The sequence below is a fragment of the Neophocaena asiaeorientalis genome, unplaced genomic scaffold, assembly GCF_003031525.2.
Source record: "Neophocaena asiaeorientalis asiaeorientalis breed wild unplaced genomic scaffold, Neophocaena_asiaeorientalis_V1.1 scaffold236, whole genome shotgun sequence".
Lineage (NCBI taxonomy): Eukaryota > Metazoa > Chordata > Mammalia > Artiodactyla > Phocoenidae > Neophocaena > Neophocaena asiaeorientalis.
Genome location: NW_020173418.1, coordinates 506,490 through 522,805, shown reverse-complemented (window position 1 = coordinate 522,805; position 16,316 = coordinate 506,490). Strand labels below are relative to the sequence as shown.

The 16,316-nt window shown below is 42.8% G+C and overlaps 1 protein-coding gene across 4 annotated transcripts in view; it reads left to right on the top strand.

The window, feature by feature from the left end:
- The window catches only part of OCA2 (OCA2 melanosomal transmembrane protein), a 229,999-nt gene that overhangs the window by 86,337 nt on the left and 127,346 nt on the right, over window positions 1–16,316 (top strand). For all 4 annotated transcript variants that reach the window (XM_024747301.1, XM_024747303.1, XM_024747302.1 and 1 more), the window contains exons 10-14: window positions 1,699–1,770; window positions 3,001–3,066; window positions 5,871–5,927; window positions 13,066–13,190; window positions 16,166–16,304. In XM_024747301.1, the coding sequence (XP_024603069.1) occupies window positions 1,699–1,770; window positions 3,001–3,066; window positions 5,871–5,927; window positions 13,066–13,190; window positions 16,166–16,304 (459 nt within the window). The remainder of the gene's footprint in view (window positions 1–1,698; window positions 1,771–3,000; window positions 3,067–5,870; window positions 5,928–13,065; window positions 13,191–16,165; window positions 16,305–16,316) is intronic.

Below are 16,316 nucleotides of genomic sequence, written 5' to 3'. Positions count from 1 at the left end.
AAAAGGTAAAGAGAAAGGTAAAATTAAAGAATAATAATAATAAAGAAAAAGAACAACAGAACCGAAAAACAAAACAAAACAAAACAAAAGTAGTGATATTTTCTTGTGGCCTTAGCTGTCAGTGTCCTTGCCTCCACAGTGAGCCACAGCCAATCCCTGCCTACCCAGGAAGTCCTCCAATACTCCTAGGTAGTTCTCTGGACCTGCTGTGGGCACTGTGGGATCAGCTCATACTCTGATCTTGACCCATGTGTACTTGCCCACAAAGTCCACAGTTGCCCCCAAAGTCTGCAGCCTCAGTTCTGGGAACCCTCATTGTCTATTCAGGTATTCCACAGTTGCAGGGTTTACCCAGCTGATTGCAGGGGTTTAATCCACTGCTCCTGCAGCTGCACAGGGATATTTCCCTTTCTCATCTTTGGTCACACTGCTCCTGGGTTTCAGCCTTGGTTTTGGCCCCACCTCTGTGTGTGGGCTTCCCTCAGGCATCTGTTCCCCACCCAAGCAAGAGGAGGCAAAAGCAGTTGCTGATTAGGGCTCCCTTGCTCACTCAGGTTGGGGCTGAGGGAGGGATATAGCAGTCATAATTGGGATGTGCTGGGAGTGCCTGTGGGCCACAGAGGCTGGCATGAAGTTGCAAGAGCCCGAGGCATGACATGTGTTCTTCCAGGGAAGTTGGAAGGCAGTGGCTGGCTGCAGAGGCTTATGGGAAGGTGTGGGAAGAGACCTACCTTGCACACGGGACCCTTAGCAGCAGTGGCAACAGTCTCTGGGGTCCAAGGTAACAGCTGCGGCTCAGGGTGCACCATTTCACATTCACACCAGCAATGTTTGAGGCTTTCAAATTCTCTGCATCCTTGCCTTTCTTTATATTTTGCCTTAGAAATTCCATGCCCACTTGAATTATAATTAAATAGAAAAAGTATTTTCGTGGTTCAGTGGTAATACTGAAGTTTCAATTAGATTAAGCATTTTATAACAGTCTCAGTAATTGGGCAGAATTGATTTATATTGTGGAACTAATTCTCCAGTTGCCTATGGATTATATGGTAAATAATTAATGATAATTTACTGCAGGCTTCCTTATAGAACAAACTTTATCGAGCTTCTACTTCAGGGTCATCTAATTATGCAGGAAATCTTTCTTTAGAAAGCAAACTGGTGATGGTTGTGTGTGTCTCTAGGGCATCCAGACTCTGAAACAAAGAAACTCACGATTTATTTATTGTCTTAATAGTTATGGTATAAAATGGCCAATCTTCACAAATACTTATACCGATAGAGGCTTCTGTGTGTTTTATTTATTTTTAAAAAGTATTTATTTATTTTTGGCTGCATTGGGTCTTGGTTGCGGCACGTGGGATCTTTCGTTGTGGTTTGTGGGCTCTTTATTGTGGCATGTGGACTTCTTTCTAATTGTGGTGCGCAGGCTCCAGAGTGCGTAAGCTCAGGAGTTGCGGTGTGAGGGCTCCAGAGTGCATGGGCTCTGTAGTTGCAACACATGGGCTCCCTAGTTGTGGCATGTGGTCTTAGTTTTCCTGTGGCATGTGGGATCTTAATTCCCCAACCAGAGATCAAACCCACTTCCCCTGCACTGGACCGTGGAAACTTAGCCACTGCACCACCAGGGAAGTCCCTTTCTGTGTGTTTTAACATCCTGTGGATTAGAATGCAGTAATTTTCTATGTTTCTTTCCAGATTGTTCACAGAACACTGGCAGCCATGTTGGGTTCCCTTGCTGCATTAGCAGCGCTGGCTGTGATTGGAGATGTAAGTGTAACATTTTGAGTCAATGGCTTAGCACTCAATAGAATGTCAGATTCAAAGACAGTCCAAGAATTAGGCATTAGCTGGTGATTTTACTTTTTTAATATACTCTTTCACATTTCCCATTAGTGGCATGAACTTTACAGCATTGATGAGTAATTAACATTTGACTTTATCACACACATCCCAGTGGTGTTATTCTCCACCCTAGCTGAGGAAAAGCTTGACTCATGGTGGTCAAGCATTTTCCCAGATCATGCAGCTGAGTTATGTTAGAGCTGGCCCTATGTACTGTCAGCCCATGGAAATTAGAGGAGGCCATCCTGGCTGGAGCAGAGAGGTGGGAGACAATGAGTTTGGGGTTCTGTCCTGCAGACATCAGGAGGTCCCTGGATGTGCAAGTCTGGGGGGAATAGCACCCGCTCAGGGTCTGCGTGTGGTCCATTGGAATGCAGGGACATTGGAATGAATGTAGGGAAGCAAGAGAGGCCAAGTGCCCACTAGAGATGGAGGCCTGCGGAGCCTCCATCTTGAGGAGTAGTGCTGGAACTGACCAAGGTGGCAACATACAGAACTTAGGATTGAAAGCAACTCTGTAGAATTTCAGGGATTGTTCTGAAAAGTGCTACTAAAGGGCAGTCAGTGAACCAAAGAATAATAACTGGGGCTATGTTCAGTTAGTTATTTATTGTTTTTTTATTTTCTTTTTCTTGACTAGAGTTGGTATAAACAAACACTAACTCTAAGGGTAAAATGTCCCAGAATCCTAAAACTTACACATAAACCACTGTTATTTTTATTAATTGTTAAGGAGTAGTGTAGTAGTAGTTATTTAATTCTAGAAATCATTGACGTAGCACATGGCTTGTGCTGCAGGAACCTCCCTGGACCACTGTGCAGTCCTTTTCCAACAACCAGGCTCTCCAAGTGCCCTCAGTTCCCAGTCTGGGTTCCCAGTTCCCCATGATTCTACCTTCCCTTAAGGACATGGACGGGACTTAATAAATCTGCTGTTTTTTTTTATTGTCAAGTGCATAGGTTTGACGTTATTATGCTTTGGGTCATGAGTGTTTTTCAGTGATGATATAATCTGATTTCAAAGGCAAGCAGATGGTGTGACTTTCAACTCTGGTCCAATGAGTGGGTTTTCTGTAAAGGGCGGCATATATTTACAGTTTATCACCAGGAGGATGATGCCCAGGACTAATTGGCAAATTTGTGCTTTGATTGCAGAGACCTAGCCTGACCCACGTGGTGGAGTGGATTGATTTCGAGACTCTGGCCCTGCTGTTTGGCATGGTAATGACAGTCCTCCCAGTGGGACAGGGTCCGAAGCTTGCTGTAACCTTGGACCTTCTCTTTTGCCACTGCTGACTCTTAAGACACTGTGATGCTTGACAATTAGGACTTGATTGAGAAGTGTTTGTGCAGGTCTAGCTGATTTCTCCTGAGAAGGAATGGAGTGATTGGTGCTCTGATTAGTTAGCTGTAAAATTTCAGCCTAAGGCCTGTCTGACAGTGAAATAATCTTGCCATTCAGAAAATTTAGAAATTTTTAAAAGTTACTGTACTTAAAATATAAAATGGAATATCCTAAACAGATAAACCATTTAAGTTTTTCAGTGATTGGAAAAGTACCTTTAATTATATGGATAAAGGAAGAAATGAAGAAATTGTCTCTAAGTAATTGTTTGTATATTTGCTGTAAAACAGACATTTTCAAGTGGCCCCTCTACTGTGTGCTATGAAGAGTGTCACCAAATGACCTTGGAGGAAGGGAACTTTAAGACACACTAGTGGGCTAGTGTGGTACATGAGCCATAAACAAACTTAACTGGTATAAGTGGAATTTGACAGGGGTCTGAACAGCAGTGGGAACGGCTATTGCACTCTTGAACAGACCCACAGCAGCTGAGTGATTTGAGGAGGGTGTTTCCTCTCAGGGCTAGAAGTCTCACACTGTGTAAAGCAGGTCACCACATGCCCTCACCTCCTTGCTAATATTCTTTCTGCCCTAGCACCATGGAGGGCCCTGCTGCTCTAGGCTTCGGTGTGACCCAAAGTGGCTGCCTACTCTGTGGGTGGAGTGGGAGGCAGGTCAGTGCTCTGAACTCAGGCTTCATAGAGGAACAAATGTATTGGGTCCTGAAGTGTATAGCATTTGGGCCTATGGAAGGAAGAAGGAAGGCATACCAGATGGCTTATAAAATAGGTTTTTAAAAGAACTTAAATGATTGGTATATTAGTTTTCTGGGGCTGACATAATAAAGTACCACAGACTGGGTGACTTAAACAACAGAACTGTATTTCCTCACAGTTCTGGAAGCTGGAAGTCTGAGATCAAGGTGTTGGCAGGGTTGGTTTCCTCTGAGGCTTCTCTCCTTGACTTGTAGATGATCATCTTCTCCCTGTGTCCTCACACGATTGTCCCTCTGGGCATATCTGTGTCCTCATCTCTTCTTCTTATAAGGTCACCAGTCATACTGGGTTAGGGCTTCACTTTTTTTTTTTTTTTTGCGTTACTTGGGCCTCTCACTGTTGTGGCCTCTCCCGTTGCGGAGCACAGGCTCCGGATGCGCAGGCTCAGCAGCCATGGCTCACAGGCCCAGCCACTCCGCGGCATGTGGGATCTTCCCGGACTGGGGCACGAACCTGCGTCCCCTGCATCGGCAGGCGGACTCTCAACCACTGCGCCACCACAGAAGCCCAGGGCTTCACTTTAATTACCTTCTTAATATAGTTACATTTGGAGCTACTGGGGGTGGTTAGGATTTTTAAAATGAGTGGTTTAATTTTTTTCTCAAATGGAATCGGTAGAACTTTGTGGGGTGCAGAGACAGTCTATATAACTAGGCCCCTGCCTTTTCCACCCTGTTGCATGCCAGTCACTTACCCAGTCCCTGAGTTCCAGCATCTCTTGGGTGGTTCTGGCAGCTGATGTGTGGAACAGCTTCACCATGACAGTGGAAGACCACACAGGACCTACCCATCCACGTTCATGTGAAGCTTCCATTGGTGTGTGAAGCTCCACATTCTATAAATGGCCTCACAGTGGCCATTTGGGTTAGGATGAATATTGTTGGTCATGCTAGACAAGGTAGATATTTGTACTGAGTCTAAATTAATTTTTGGACACTTTTGTTTTGCACTGTTTATTTGAAAGACAGTATTGGGCCCACTCTTTTCTAAGTACTTTAGTTTACATAAGGCTATTGAATTTTCACAACAACTTTACAAGGAACAGACATTCAGAGATGAGGTGAGAAAACCAAAGTACAGAGAATTAAAATTTTTTTCAAAGTTAAATTACTCCTAAGTAGCAGAATTGATATTTGAACCTGCATCTTCTCACTCCAAGTTCAGCACGTGATACATCACCATCTAAGGAGGTAGAATAGAGAATCTTCCAGAAAGTTCAGGCTGGTTGAAATGTCTGGTTGATTAGACTTAGAATAAATGGGACATTACTTTTTGTTACTATCTAGGATGATTATTCTCACCTACTCAGTGTCATCAGTAGAAAAACGCAAGTGAGTAGGCCTTCTGGGTTCATATAGAACACAGAGAATAATCATTTCAATGTAACTACTCTTATTTGCTTGTCTTGATCAAATTGGTGATAAAAATCTGTTAAATTATTTTAGGAAACAAAATTTAAGCCAGTTTAAAAGTCTTAAAACATTGAATTGTTGCTTGTGTGGACATTTAGGTGTAGAAGGCCATATTCTGTCCCATTTCGTTCCCTGTTTCTAGCTTTGTGACTGTAAGTGAGTCACCTTCCATCTCTGCCTGCCAGTTTCCTGGTCTATAAGACAGAGAGTAATTATAACACAGTGTTCACTGTCAAGAGCAGATGGAATGATAATGTACCTTGGGCACATATCCCTGGACAAATATAGAGGTGCAAACCCACTAGCAACGGGCTTGATTCAGGGAGCTAGTAAGTGAAGCACACTCATCAAGAGAGTGAGAAGCTTGATGAGGTGGTAGCGTTCACGCAGAGGCCAGAGATCAGATTTGAAAGGGGTAACTCTGGTGTCATTTCAGGATGGTGCTGAATGCTGAAACATTCTCCTTGTCTCCTGTTTCTTTTTTCCCCACAGATGATTTTAGTAGCTATATTTTCAGAGACTGGATTTTTTGATTATTGTGCTGTAAAGGTAAGTTTGATGTGGCATTTAATAGTTATGTGTTAATTAATTGACATATTTATTTTTCCACCATTACATATTTAGTGAATAAAGCTACCACTTAAAGCAAATATTTTAAGATTCTGTCCTCCTTTTCAAAATCACTGCTGAAAAGCTGGACATAGTTGCTGTGCTAAGTTAGGTGCCTCTGAGCAACACTTTCAGCTTCTCAACAAATAACCAAAGAAGAGGATCAAGGAGAAGAGTACTAGAGTTGAGTGTTTGTATGACAGGGTTCAAATTGGCAGTTGAGAGCTATGCACCAAAACTGTTTTGCACTTCAGAGTATCCAAATATTCTAAATCATCAGCTTCTGACTACTCCACTTTTTGGTGAAATAATTTCAATGATTACTTTCTAAACATTGAGCATATAAACATTCCTTTTTTTTTTTTTTTTTACTGTATTTAATTAATTAATTATTTTAAAAAATCTGTATTGGAGTATAATTGCGTTACATTGTTGTGTTAGTTTCTGCTGTATAACGAAGTGAATCAGCTATACGCATACATATACCCCCATATACCCTGAGGAATCCACCAGCAAGTTCTGACTGGCAGAATTTGTACTGGTCCTGGCTGAAAACCCGGCCTGCGCGCAGCAGCCATACCACAGATGAGCCCATGCCCATGCCGCTCAGATCTCCCAACTGGATATTGGATATAGCTTTTGATGGTTTAGGGCCTCTTTCACTTGACCTAGCCATGTGGGTGACAGGGTCTTGGTGCTCCGGCCTGGTGTCAGGCCTGAGCCTCTGAGGTGGAAGTGCCAAGTTCAGGACATTGGACCACCAGAGACCTCCCAGCCACACATAATATCAAATGGTGAGAGCTCTTTCAGAATTCTCCATCTCAATGTGAAGACCCAGCTCCACGAACAGCCAGCAATCTCCAGTGCTGGACACCCCATGCCAAACAACTGGCAAGACAGGAACACAACACCACACATTAGCAGAGGGGCTGCCTAAAATCATACTAAGTTCACAGACACCCCAAAACAGACCACCAGAAGCAGCCCTGACCACAAGAGAGAAAAGATCCACCCCACCCACAAAAACACAAGCACCAGTCCCCTCCACCAGGAAGCCTACACAAGTCACTGAACCAGCCTCACCAACTGGAGGCAGAAACTAAAAGCAATAGGAACTATGAACCTGCAAACTGCAAAAAGGAGACCCCAAACACAGTAAGTTAAACAAAATGAGAAGACAGAGAAATATGCAGCAGATGAAGGAGCAAGGTAAAAACCCACCAGACCAAACAAATGAAGAGGAAATAGGCAGTCTACCTGAAGAAGAATTCAGAGTAATGATAGTAAAGATGGTCCAAAATATCAGAAATAGAATGGAGAAAATACAAGAAATGTTTAACAAGGACCTAGAAGAAGTAAAGAGCAAGCCAGCATTGATGAACAACACAAAACATGATATTACAAATTCTCTGGAAGGAATCAATAGCAGAATAATTGAGGCAGAAGAATGGATAAGTGATCTGGAAGATAAAATAGTGGAACTAACTACCACAGAGCAGAATAAAGAAAAAAGAATGAAAAAAATTGAGGACAGTCTCAGAGACTTCTGGGACAACATTAAACCCACCAGCATTCAAATTATAGGGGTCCCAGAAGGAAAAGAGAAAAAGAAAGGGTCTGAGAAAATATTTGAGAGATTATAATTGAAAACTTCCCTACCATGGGAAAGGAAATAGTCAAGTCCAGGAAGCTCAGAGAGTCCCATACAGGATCAGTCCAAGGTGAAACATGTCAAGACAGATATTAATCAAACTATCAAAAATTAAATAGAAAAAAAATATTATAAGCAGCAAGGGAAAAGAAACACATAACATACAAGGGACTCCCCATAAGGTGAACAGCTGATCTTTCAGCAGAAACTGCAAGCCAGAAGGGAGTGGCAGGACATACTTGAAGTGATGAAAGAGAAAATCCTACAAACAAGATTACTCTACCCAGCAAGGATCTCATTCAGATTTGATGGAGAAATGAAAACCTTTACAGACAAGCAAAAGTAAAGAAACTCAGCACCACCAAACAAGCTTTAAAACAAACGCTAAAGGAACTTCTCTAGGCAGGAAACAAAAGAGAAGGAAAAGACCTACAATAATAACCCCAAAACAATTAAGAAAACGGTAATAGGAACAAACATATTGATCATTACCTTAAAGGTAAATGGATTAAATGTTCTAACCAAAAGACATAAGCTGCCTGAATAGATATAAAAACAAGGCCCATATATATACTGTCTACAAGAGACCCACTTCAGACCTAGGGACACATACAGACTGAAAGTGAGGGGATGGAAAACCATATTCCATGCAAATGCAAATCAAAAGGGAGCTGGGGTAGCAATACTCATATCAAATGAAATAGACTTTAAAATAAAGACTATTAAAAGAGACAAAGACACTACATAAAGACCAAGGGATCAATACAAAGAAAAAGATATAAAAATTGTAAATATTTATGCACCTAACATTGGAGCACCTTAATACATAAGGCAAATGCTAACAGCCATAATAGGGGAAGTCGACAGTAACACAATCATAGGAGGGGAATTTAACACCCCACTTTCACTAATGGACATATCATCCAAAATGAAAATAAATAAGGAAACACAAGCTTTAAATGATATGCTAAACAAGATGGACCTAATTGATATTTATAGGACATTACATCCAAAAACAACAGAATACACATTCTTCTCAAGTGCTCATGGAACAGGATAGATCATATCTTGGGTCACAAATAAAGCTGTGGTAAACTTAAGAAAATTGAAATTGTCTCGTGTCTTTACCGACCATAACACTACAAGACTAGATACCAATTACAGAAAAAAAAAACTGTAAAAAATACAAACACATGCAGGCTAAACAATACACTACTAAATAACAAATAGATCACTGAAGAAATCAAAGAGGAAATAAAAAAATACCTAGAAACAAATGACAATGAAAACACGACGACCCAAAACCTATGGGATGCTGCAAAAGCAGTTCTAAGAAGGAAGTTTATAGCAATACAATCTTATCTCAAGAAACAAAAAACGTCTCAAACAACTTCACCTTACACCTAAAGCAAGTAGAGAAAGAAGAATGAAAAACACCCCAAAGTTAGCAGAAGGAAAGAAATCATAAAGATCAGATCAGAAATAAATGAAAAAGAAATGAAAGAAACAATAGCAAAGATCAATAAAACTAAAAGCTGGTTCCTTGAGAAGATAAATAAAATTGATAAACCATTAGCCAGACTCATCAAGAAAAAGAGGGAGAAAACTCCAATCAACAGATTATGAAGTGAAAAGAAGTAACAAGTGACACTGCAAGAAATAAAAAGGATAATAAGGGGCTACTACAAGAACTATATGCCAATAAAATGGACAATCTGGAAGAAATGGACAAATTCTTAGAAAAGAACAACCTTACGTGACTGAACCAGGAAGAAATAGAAAATATAAACAGACCAATCACAAGTACTGAAATTGAAGCTGTGATTAAAAATTTTCCAACAAACAAAAGCCCAGGACCAGATGGCTTCAGGCGAATTCTATGAAACATTTAGAGAAGAGCTAACACCTATCCTTCTCAAACTCTTCCAAAGTATAGCAGAGAGAGGAACACACCCAAACTCATTTAACAAGGCCACCATCACCCTGATACCAAAACCAGACAAAGATGTTACAAAAAAAGAAAACCACAGGCAAATATCACTGATGAACATAGATGCAAAAATCCTGAACAAAATACAAGCAAACAGAATCCAATGGCACATTAAAAGGATCATACACAATGACCAAGTGGGGTTTATCACAGGAATGCAAGGATTCTTCAATATATGTAAATCAATCAATGTGATAAACCATATTAACAGATTGAAGGAAAAAACCATATGCTCATCTCAATAGATGCAGAAAAAGCATTTGACAAAATTCAACACCCATTTATGATAAAATCCCTCCAGAATGTAGGCATAGAGCAAACCCACCTCAACATGATAAAGGCCATATATGACAAACCCAGAGCCAAGATCGTTCTCAGTGGTGAGAACCTGAAACCGTCCTCTAAGATCAGTAAAAAGACAAGGTCGCCCACTCTCAACACTATTATTCAACATAGTTTTGGAAGTTTTAGCCACAGCAATAAGAGAAATTGGAAAAGAAGAAGTAAAACTGTCACTGTTTGCAGATGACATAATACTATACATAAAGAATCCTAAAGATGCTACCAGAAAACTACTAGAGCTAATCAATGAATTTGGTAAAGTAGCAGTATAAAAAATTAATGCACAGAAATCTCTTGCATTCCTATGCACTAATGATGAAAAACCTGAAAGAAATTAAGGAAACATTCCCATTTACCATTACAACAAAAAAGTAAAATACCTAGGAATAAACCTACCTAAGGAGACGAAAGACCTGTATGCAGAAAAGTATAAGACACTGATGAAAGAAATTAAAGATGATACAAACATATGGAGAGATATAGCATGTTCTTGGATTGGAAGAATCAACATTGTGAAAATTACTATACTACCCAAAACAATCTATAGATTCAATGCATCCCTATCAAACTACCAATGGCATTTTTCACAGGACTAGAACATGAAATTTCAGCATATGTATGGAAACACAAAAGACCCCGAATAGCCAAAGCAATATTGAGAAGGAAAAACGGAGCTGGAGGAATCAGGCTCCCAGACTTCAGAATAAACTACAAAGCTACAGTCATCAAGACAGTATGGTACTGGCACAAAAACAGAAATATAGATCAATGGAACAAGATAGAAAGCCCAGAGATAAACCCACACACATATGGTCACCATATCTTTGATAAAGGAGGCAAGAATATACAATGGAGAAAAGACAGCGTCTTCAAAAAGTGGTGCTGGGAAAACTGGACAGCTACATGTAAAAGAATGAAATTAGAACACTTCCTAACACCATACACAAAAATAAACTCAAAATAGATTAAAGACCTAAATATAAGGCCAGACACTATAAAACTCTTAGAGGAAACTCATAGGCAGAACACTCTATGACATAAATCACAGCAAGATCCTTTTTACCCACCTCCTAGAGAAATGGAAATAAAATAAACAAATGGGACCTAATGAAACTTAAAAGCTTTTGTACTGCAAAGGAACCATAAACAAGATGAAAAGACAATGTTCAGGATGGGAGAAAATATTTTCAAATGAAGCAATGGACAAAGGATTAATCTCCAAACTATACAAGCAGCTCATGCAGCTCAATATCAATAGAACAAACGACCCAATCTAAAAATGGGCAGAAAACCTAAATAAATATTTCTCCAAAAATATATACAGATTGCCAACAAACACATGAAAGGATGCTCAAGATCACTAATCATTAGAGATATGTGAATCAAAACTGCAATGAGTTATTACATGACACCGGTCAGAATGGCCACCATCAAAAAATCTACAAACAATAAATGCTGGAGAGGGTGTGGAGAAAAGGGAACCCTCTTGCACTGTTGGTGGGAATGCCATTATGGAGAACAGTATGGAGGCTCCTTAAAAAACTAAAAATAGAACTACCAAATGACACCGCAATCCCACTACTGGGCATATACCCTGAGAAAACCATAATTCAAAGAGTCATGTACCACAATGTTCATTGTAGCACTATTTACAATAGCCAGGACATGGAAGCAACCTAAGTGTCTATTGACAGATGAATGGATAAAGAAGATGTGGCACATATATACAATGGAATATTACTCAACCATAAAAAGAAATGAAATTGAATTATTTGTAGTGAGGTGGATGGACCTAGAATCTGTCCTACAGAGTGAAGCAAGTTGGAAAGAGAAAAGCAAATATTGTATGCTAACACATATATATAGAATTCAAAACAAAAATCATTCTGAAGAACCTAGGGGCAGGACAGAAATAAAGATGCAGATGTAGAGAATGGACTTGAGAACACAGGTCAGGGATGGGTAAGCTGGAATGACGTGAGAGAGTAGCATTAACATATATACACTACCAAATATAAAATAGATAGCTAGGGGGAAGAAGCTGCATAGCACAGGGAGATCAGGTTGGTGCTTTGTGACCGCCTAGAGAGATGGGATAGGGAGTGTGGTAGGGAGACGCAAGAGGAAGCGGAGGGCTTCCCTGGTGGCGCAGTGGTTGAGAGTCCGCCTGCCAATGCAGGGGACGCGGGTTCGTGCCCCTGTCCCGGAAGATTCCACATGCCACGGAGCGGCTGGGCCCGTGAACCATGGCCGCTGGCTGCGCGTCCCGAGTCTGTGCTCCGCAACGGTAGAGGCCACAACGGTGAGAGGCCCGCGTACCGGAAAAAAAAAAAAAAAAAAGAGGAAGGGGATATGGGGATATATGTATACATATAGGTGATTCACTTCATTATACAGCAGAAACTAACACAACCTTTTAAAACAATTATACTCCAATAAATATGTTAAAAAAAACAAAAACAAACAAAGAATTTGTATTGGTCCTATTACTCAGGGTTGGCAGGAAGACATCTTGTCCTGCTCTGCTAACGAAAGACTAGTGCTGGGCTTGACTTTTTAAAATTTGAAACTGAAAATTTCTTTTAAAAAAATATTTACTTTACAAAGTCCTTTCCAAACCTTGAATGATAGAACAATTCTGTGATTTTTGCCATCTTTGTGCACCACCTTGCACCTCCCAGGTACTATCTGGCCTCTTCCTCACAATACCTTGGTACTGAAAGTAATCCTTAGATCCCCAAAGATCAGCAGACTCTAGGGTCAGGTGGATCCCAAAGTCACAGCCCAAGCTGTCCAACCAAAAGGAGTATGTAAAAGACTAGGGGATGCAGGGGTGACAGACCGTCACCTTGTGACAGATTGACCACCACAGGGCACTGAGAAGGAGAATCTGAGGGAACAACATAGGCCAGGGTGGATTTAGAACGTCCAGGTCCAGCCATTACTGCCTCATCTCAGCAGATTTAGGAGTTTGTGGGTCTGTTTTAATCTTCCATGCAATGTTTATTTAGACCCTTAGTTTTAGAGACCCTAATGAAATGTTGCATCTGTTCTTTGACCCTGCTGATCCTGGCTTGTTCTTTATTGCGCCGCAGGCATACAAACTGTCCCGGGGAAGAGTGTGGGCCATGATCATCATGTTGTGTCTCATTGTCGCCGTCCTTTCTGCCTTTCTGGACAACGTCACCACAGCGCTCCTCTTCACTCCCGTGACCATAAGGTAGGCAGAGTGGCACCGTGTGGGCATCAGGCCAGGCTCACAGCAGCGCATGCTGGCTGCTGACCTTGCCCTTCACCCGTGTGCTTGGGTCCGGCCTGCACACCCACTGGGACTGTGGCTCTGTGTGCACGGCTGTGATAGTGGCAGTGGTGGTTGCAGAAATGCTGCAGAAGTCAGCATACATGGGCCTTTGTGTACTGTGGGACAGACCATCAGGGGCCAGGAGTTCTGGTCCATGGGCTCCGTGGGGCACTCAGCCAGAGAGTGGGAGGTGGGGCTGCTGTCCTGCTCTGGCAGGCTCCTCGTGGAAGGATTGGACCTGGCAAGGCCTTGAAAGGCAACTTTGGGAAAGAGAAATTTGGTTTGATTCTATTTTGCTCCTTTTAATTCCATCTACTTCCTTTGTTTGACATTCACTGAGCAGCACAGGCTGATCACCTGGAGCCTCCTGGGGCTTGGACTTCAGCCTGTCATTGTGCAGCCCCTTCCAAGCTCATGGATGTACACATGTATCTAGACTTTATGTTCCTTATTTTAAAGATGGTTCCCAGCATATCATGGTCTTCCCCTGCTAAGACCCATCATGTGCTGGCGCTGGCTGCTCCTCGGGAGACTGAGGGGACACAGTGGTTTCTGGGAAGCTAGGCAGTGAGGACCTTTAGACAAGTCACTTCAGCTGCACTGATCTGGGTTGTACCATCAAAGAGATTAACCCAAACTAGTGTTCTGAGGATTCTGCCAGATAAGAGATTCTGCTGCACTTAAGGCATGAGACAGCAAGTTCAGTGTCACCAGCGAGGGGCTACTTCCAGAGCTCAGGACTAATTCTGGGCAATACTTTTGTTGTTGGAAGAGTAGCGACCCTCAGAGAAGGAGGGAGTTGGAGTGTGGGGTGGGGAGAGGAGAATGAAGGTTAGAGAGGAGCAGACAGCGGGCAGCACCCCACGGATGGGCCTGCAGTGTCACAAGTCAGTCTGTTGCTCAGGCTTCTGCAAGCTTGACTACATTGTCATGGCCCACATGCAAATATAGATTTGAGGGGGAGGGACGCTGGACTCAGCGTGCCTGCACAGGGAGCATAGCACCTCCCAGTATCTAAGGGTTCTTCTGAGGGTAAATGCGGGATGGAGGGCGTTGTAAACTGTAGCACATGCTAAAACCAACCCTGCCCCTAGGACACCTCAGGGGGCAAGAGGCAGTTCACACCCACCCCACTTCAACCAGGGCAACTCTGCTGCTGACACTGGTTTGAAAATCATCTCACAATGTGCCAGATTCCAGCATGTCACTGCACTCTCTGATGATGGCACCCACGTTCTCAGCATCCCTGTATAACCTGGGCAGCTGAGGGTTGTCTCAGCCTTGCTGGAATTTGTTTATATCCTTAGTGTTCTAGGAACTGGCTTTGTAAATTTTTTTTTTTTTTTGGTACGCGGGCCTCTCACTGTTGTGGCCTCTCCCGTTGCGGAGCCCAGGCTCCAGACGCGCAGACTCAGCGGCCATGGCTCATGGGCCCAGCCGCTCCATGGCCTGTGGGATCTTCTCGGACCAGGGCACGAACCCACGTCCCCTGCATCGGCAGGCGGACTCTCAACCACTGCGCCACCAGGGAAGCCCTGGCTTTGTAATTTTATGTGAGAATAGCAATTCCATTTATTAGTCTAAAAATTACATCTTTCAAGATTGAAATGTTGGGGTGCTCAGATTCACTGTTTATACTACCATATTCTTCATGACTCTATAAATTTAATCACATTTCTTCTGCCTTTGTCTGGATTGGGTAGCGCTAGTCTTTACGGTTAAACAGCCAGATCTGGCATTGCTGGTTAGCATGCACTAATCCTTTTCTTGCTAGAAGCAGAGCCGGGGCATCCTAAGCTGATAGCTTCTGCTACTGATTGGGGTCTGTTCCTCTTTTTTGGATTCATCCCTGTCCCTTGTCCCTGGACACTGCTCCCTTCTCAGCTTCCACACAGTTCTGTAGGCCAGTCCCCCTCAGAAGAGCTGCTGGCTGTGATCTGAGCTGGGAGGTGGTAGAAAGGACCCTTGAGGGACTTCCCAGACTCCACGCTTCCACTGCAGGGGGCATGGGTTCAATCCCTGGTCAAGGAACTAAGATCCTGCATGCCGTGGAGTGGCCAAAAAAAAAAAAATGACCCTTGAATGCAGCAGGAACACCCTTCACTGCCAACTTCCACACCCAGGCCTGGCTTCTGTAAGGAAGTGGGCAATGTGATGGGCAGGTGGAGGACGAAATACCATGAGGTATTTCCTAAACTTTCTTTAGAGTAGCCTTTTCTCAACTGTGTGCTCAGAGGACCTACTAGCGGAGCTCTAAACGCTGCTGCCCAGGCCCAGGCCCAGGCCCAGGGATTGATCTGTTGTGAGCTGGGCAGCAAGACTGTCAAGATTCCCAGACAAATCTAGTGTGTAGCCAAGGTGGAGAACCACTGCTGTAGAGTGTGTGCTCCTTGTTAATATTACGCTTAGGGCCTCAACATTTGAAAAGTGTAAGGTGGGTATGGAGCTAGGTTGGCAGGCATGGTGTGAGACACTGGGTGGCGGTGCTTTATGCTCTAGCCTCATCCTACTCAGAGGGGTCTGGTGGCAAAGATGCATTCATCTCTGCCAGGGCCTGCCCTGCACAGGGTCCTGCACCCTGAGTGCTTCCTCCAGACCTGTGGGGGCGAGGCAGGAGTATATTTTCACATGGACGGTTCAGATGGGTTTTATGTTAATTTTCAGAGAAATCTAATGCTGAGAGTCAAATTTATCCAGTAGCTCTGTAGCACTGTTGTCGTTTTTTACCCCTCAACATTGCCCTTCTCACAGGTGTGTGAGTGTGCGTGCACATGTGCACATGCACACACATGCCTCCCTTGTACAAGCAAGTGCTTTAAAAAAAATTAAGTCTCACACAGGCAATTCACAATGTGAAGAGCGGGACTGTTTTCATTTTCCTCCATTCATGACAGATTGTGTGAGGTGCTCAATCTTGATCCAAGACAAGTCCTGATTGCAGAAGTGATCTTCACAAACATTGGAGGAGCTGCCACTGCCATTGGCGACCCACCAAATGTCATTATTGTTTCCAACGAGGAGTTGAGGAAAATGGTATGTATCAGT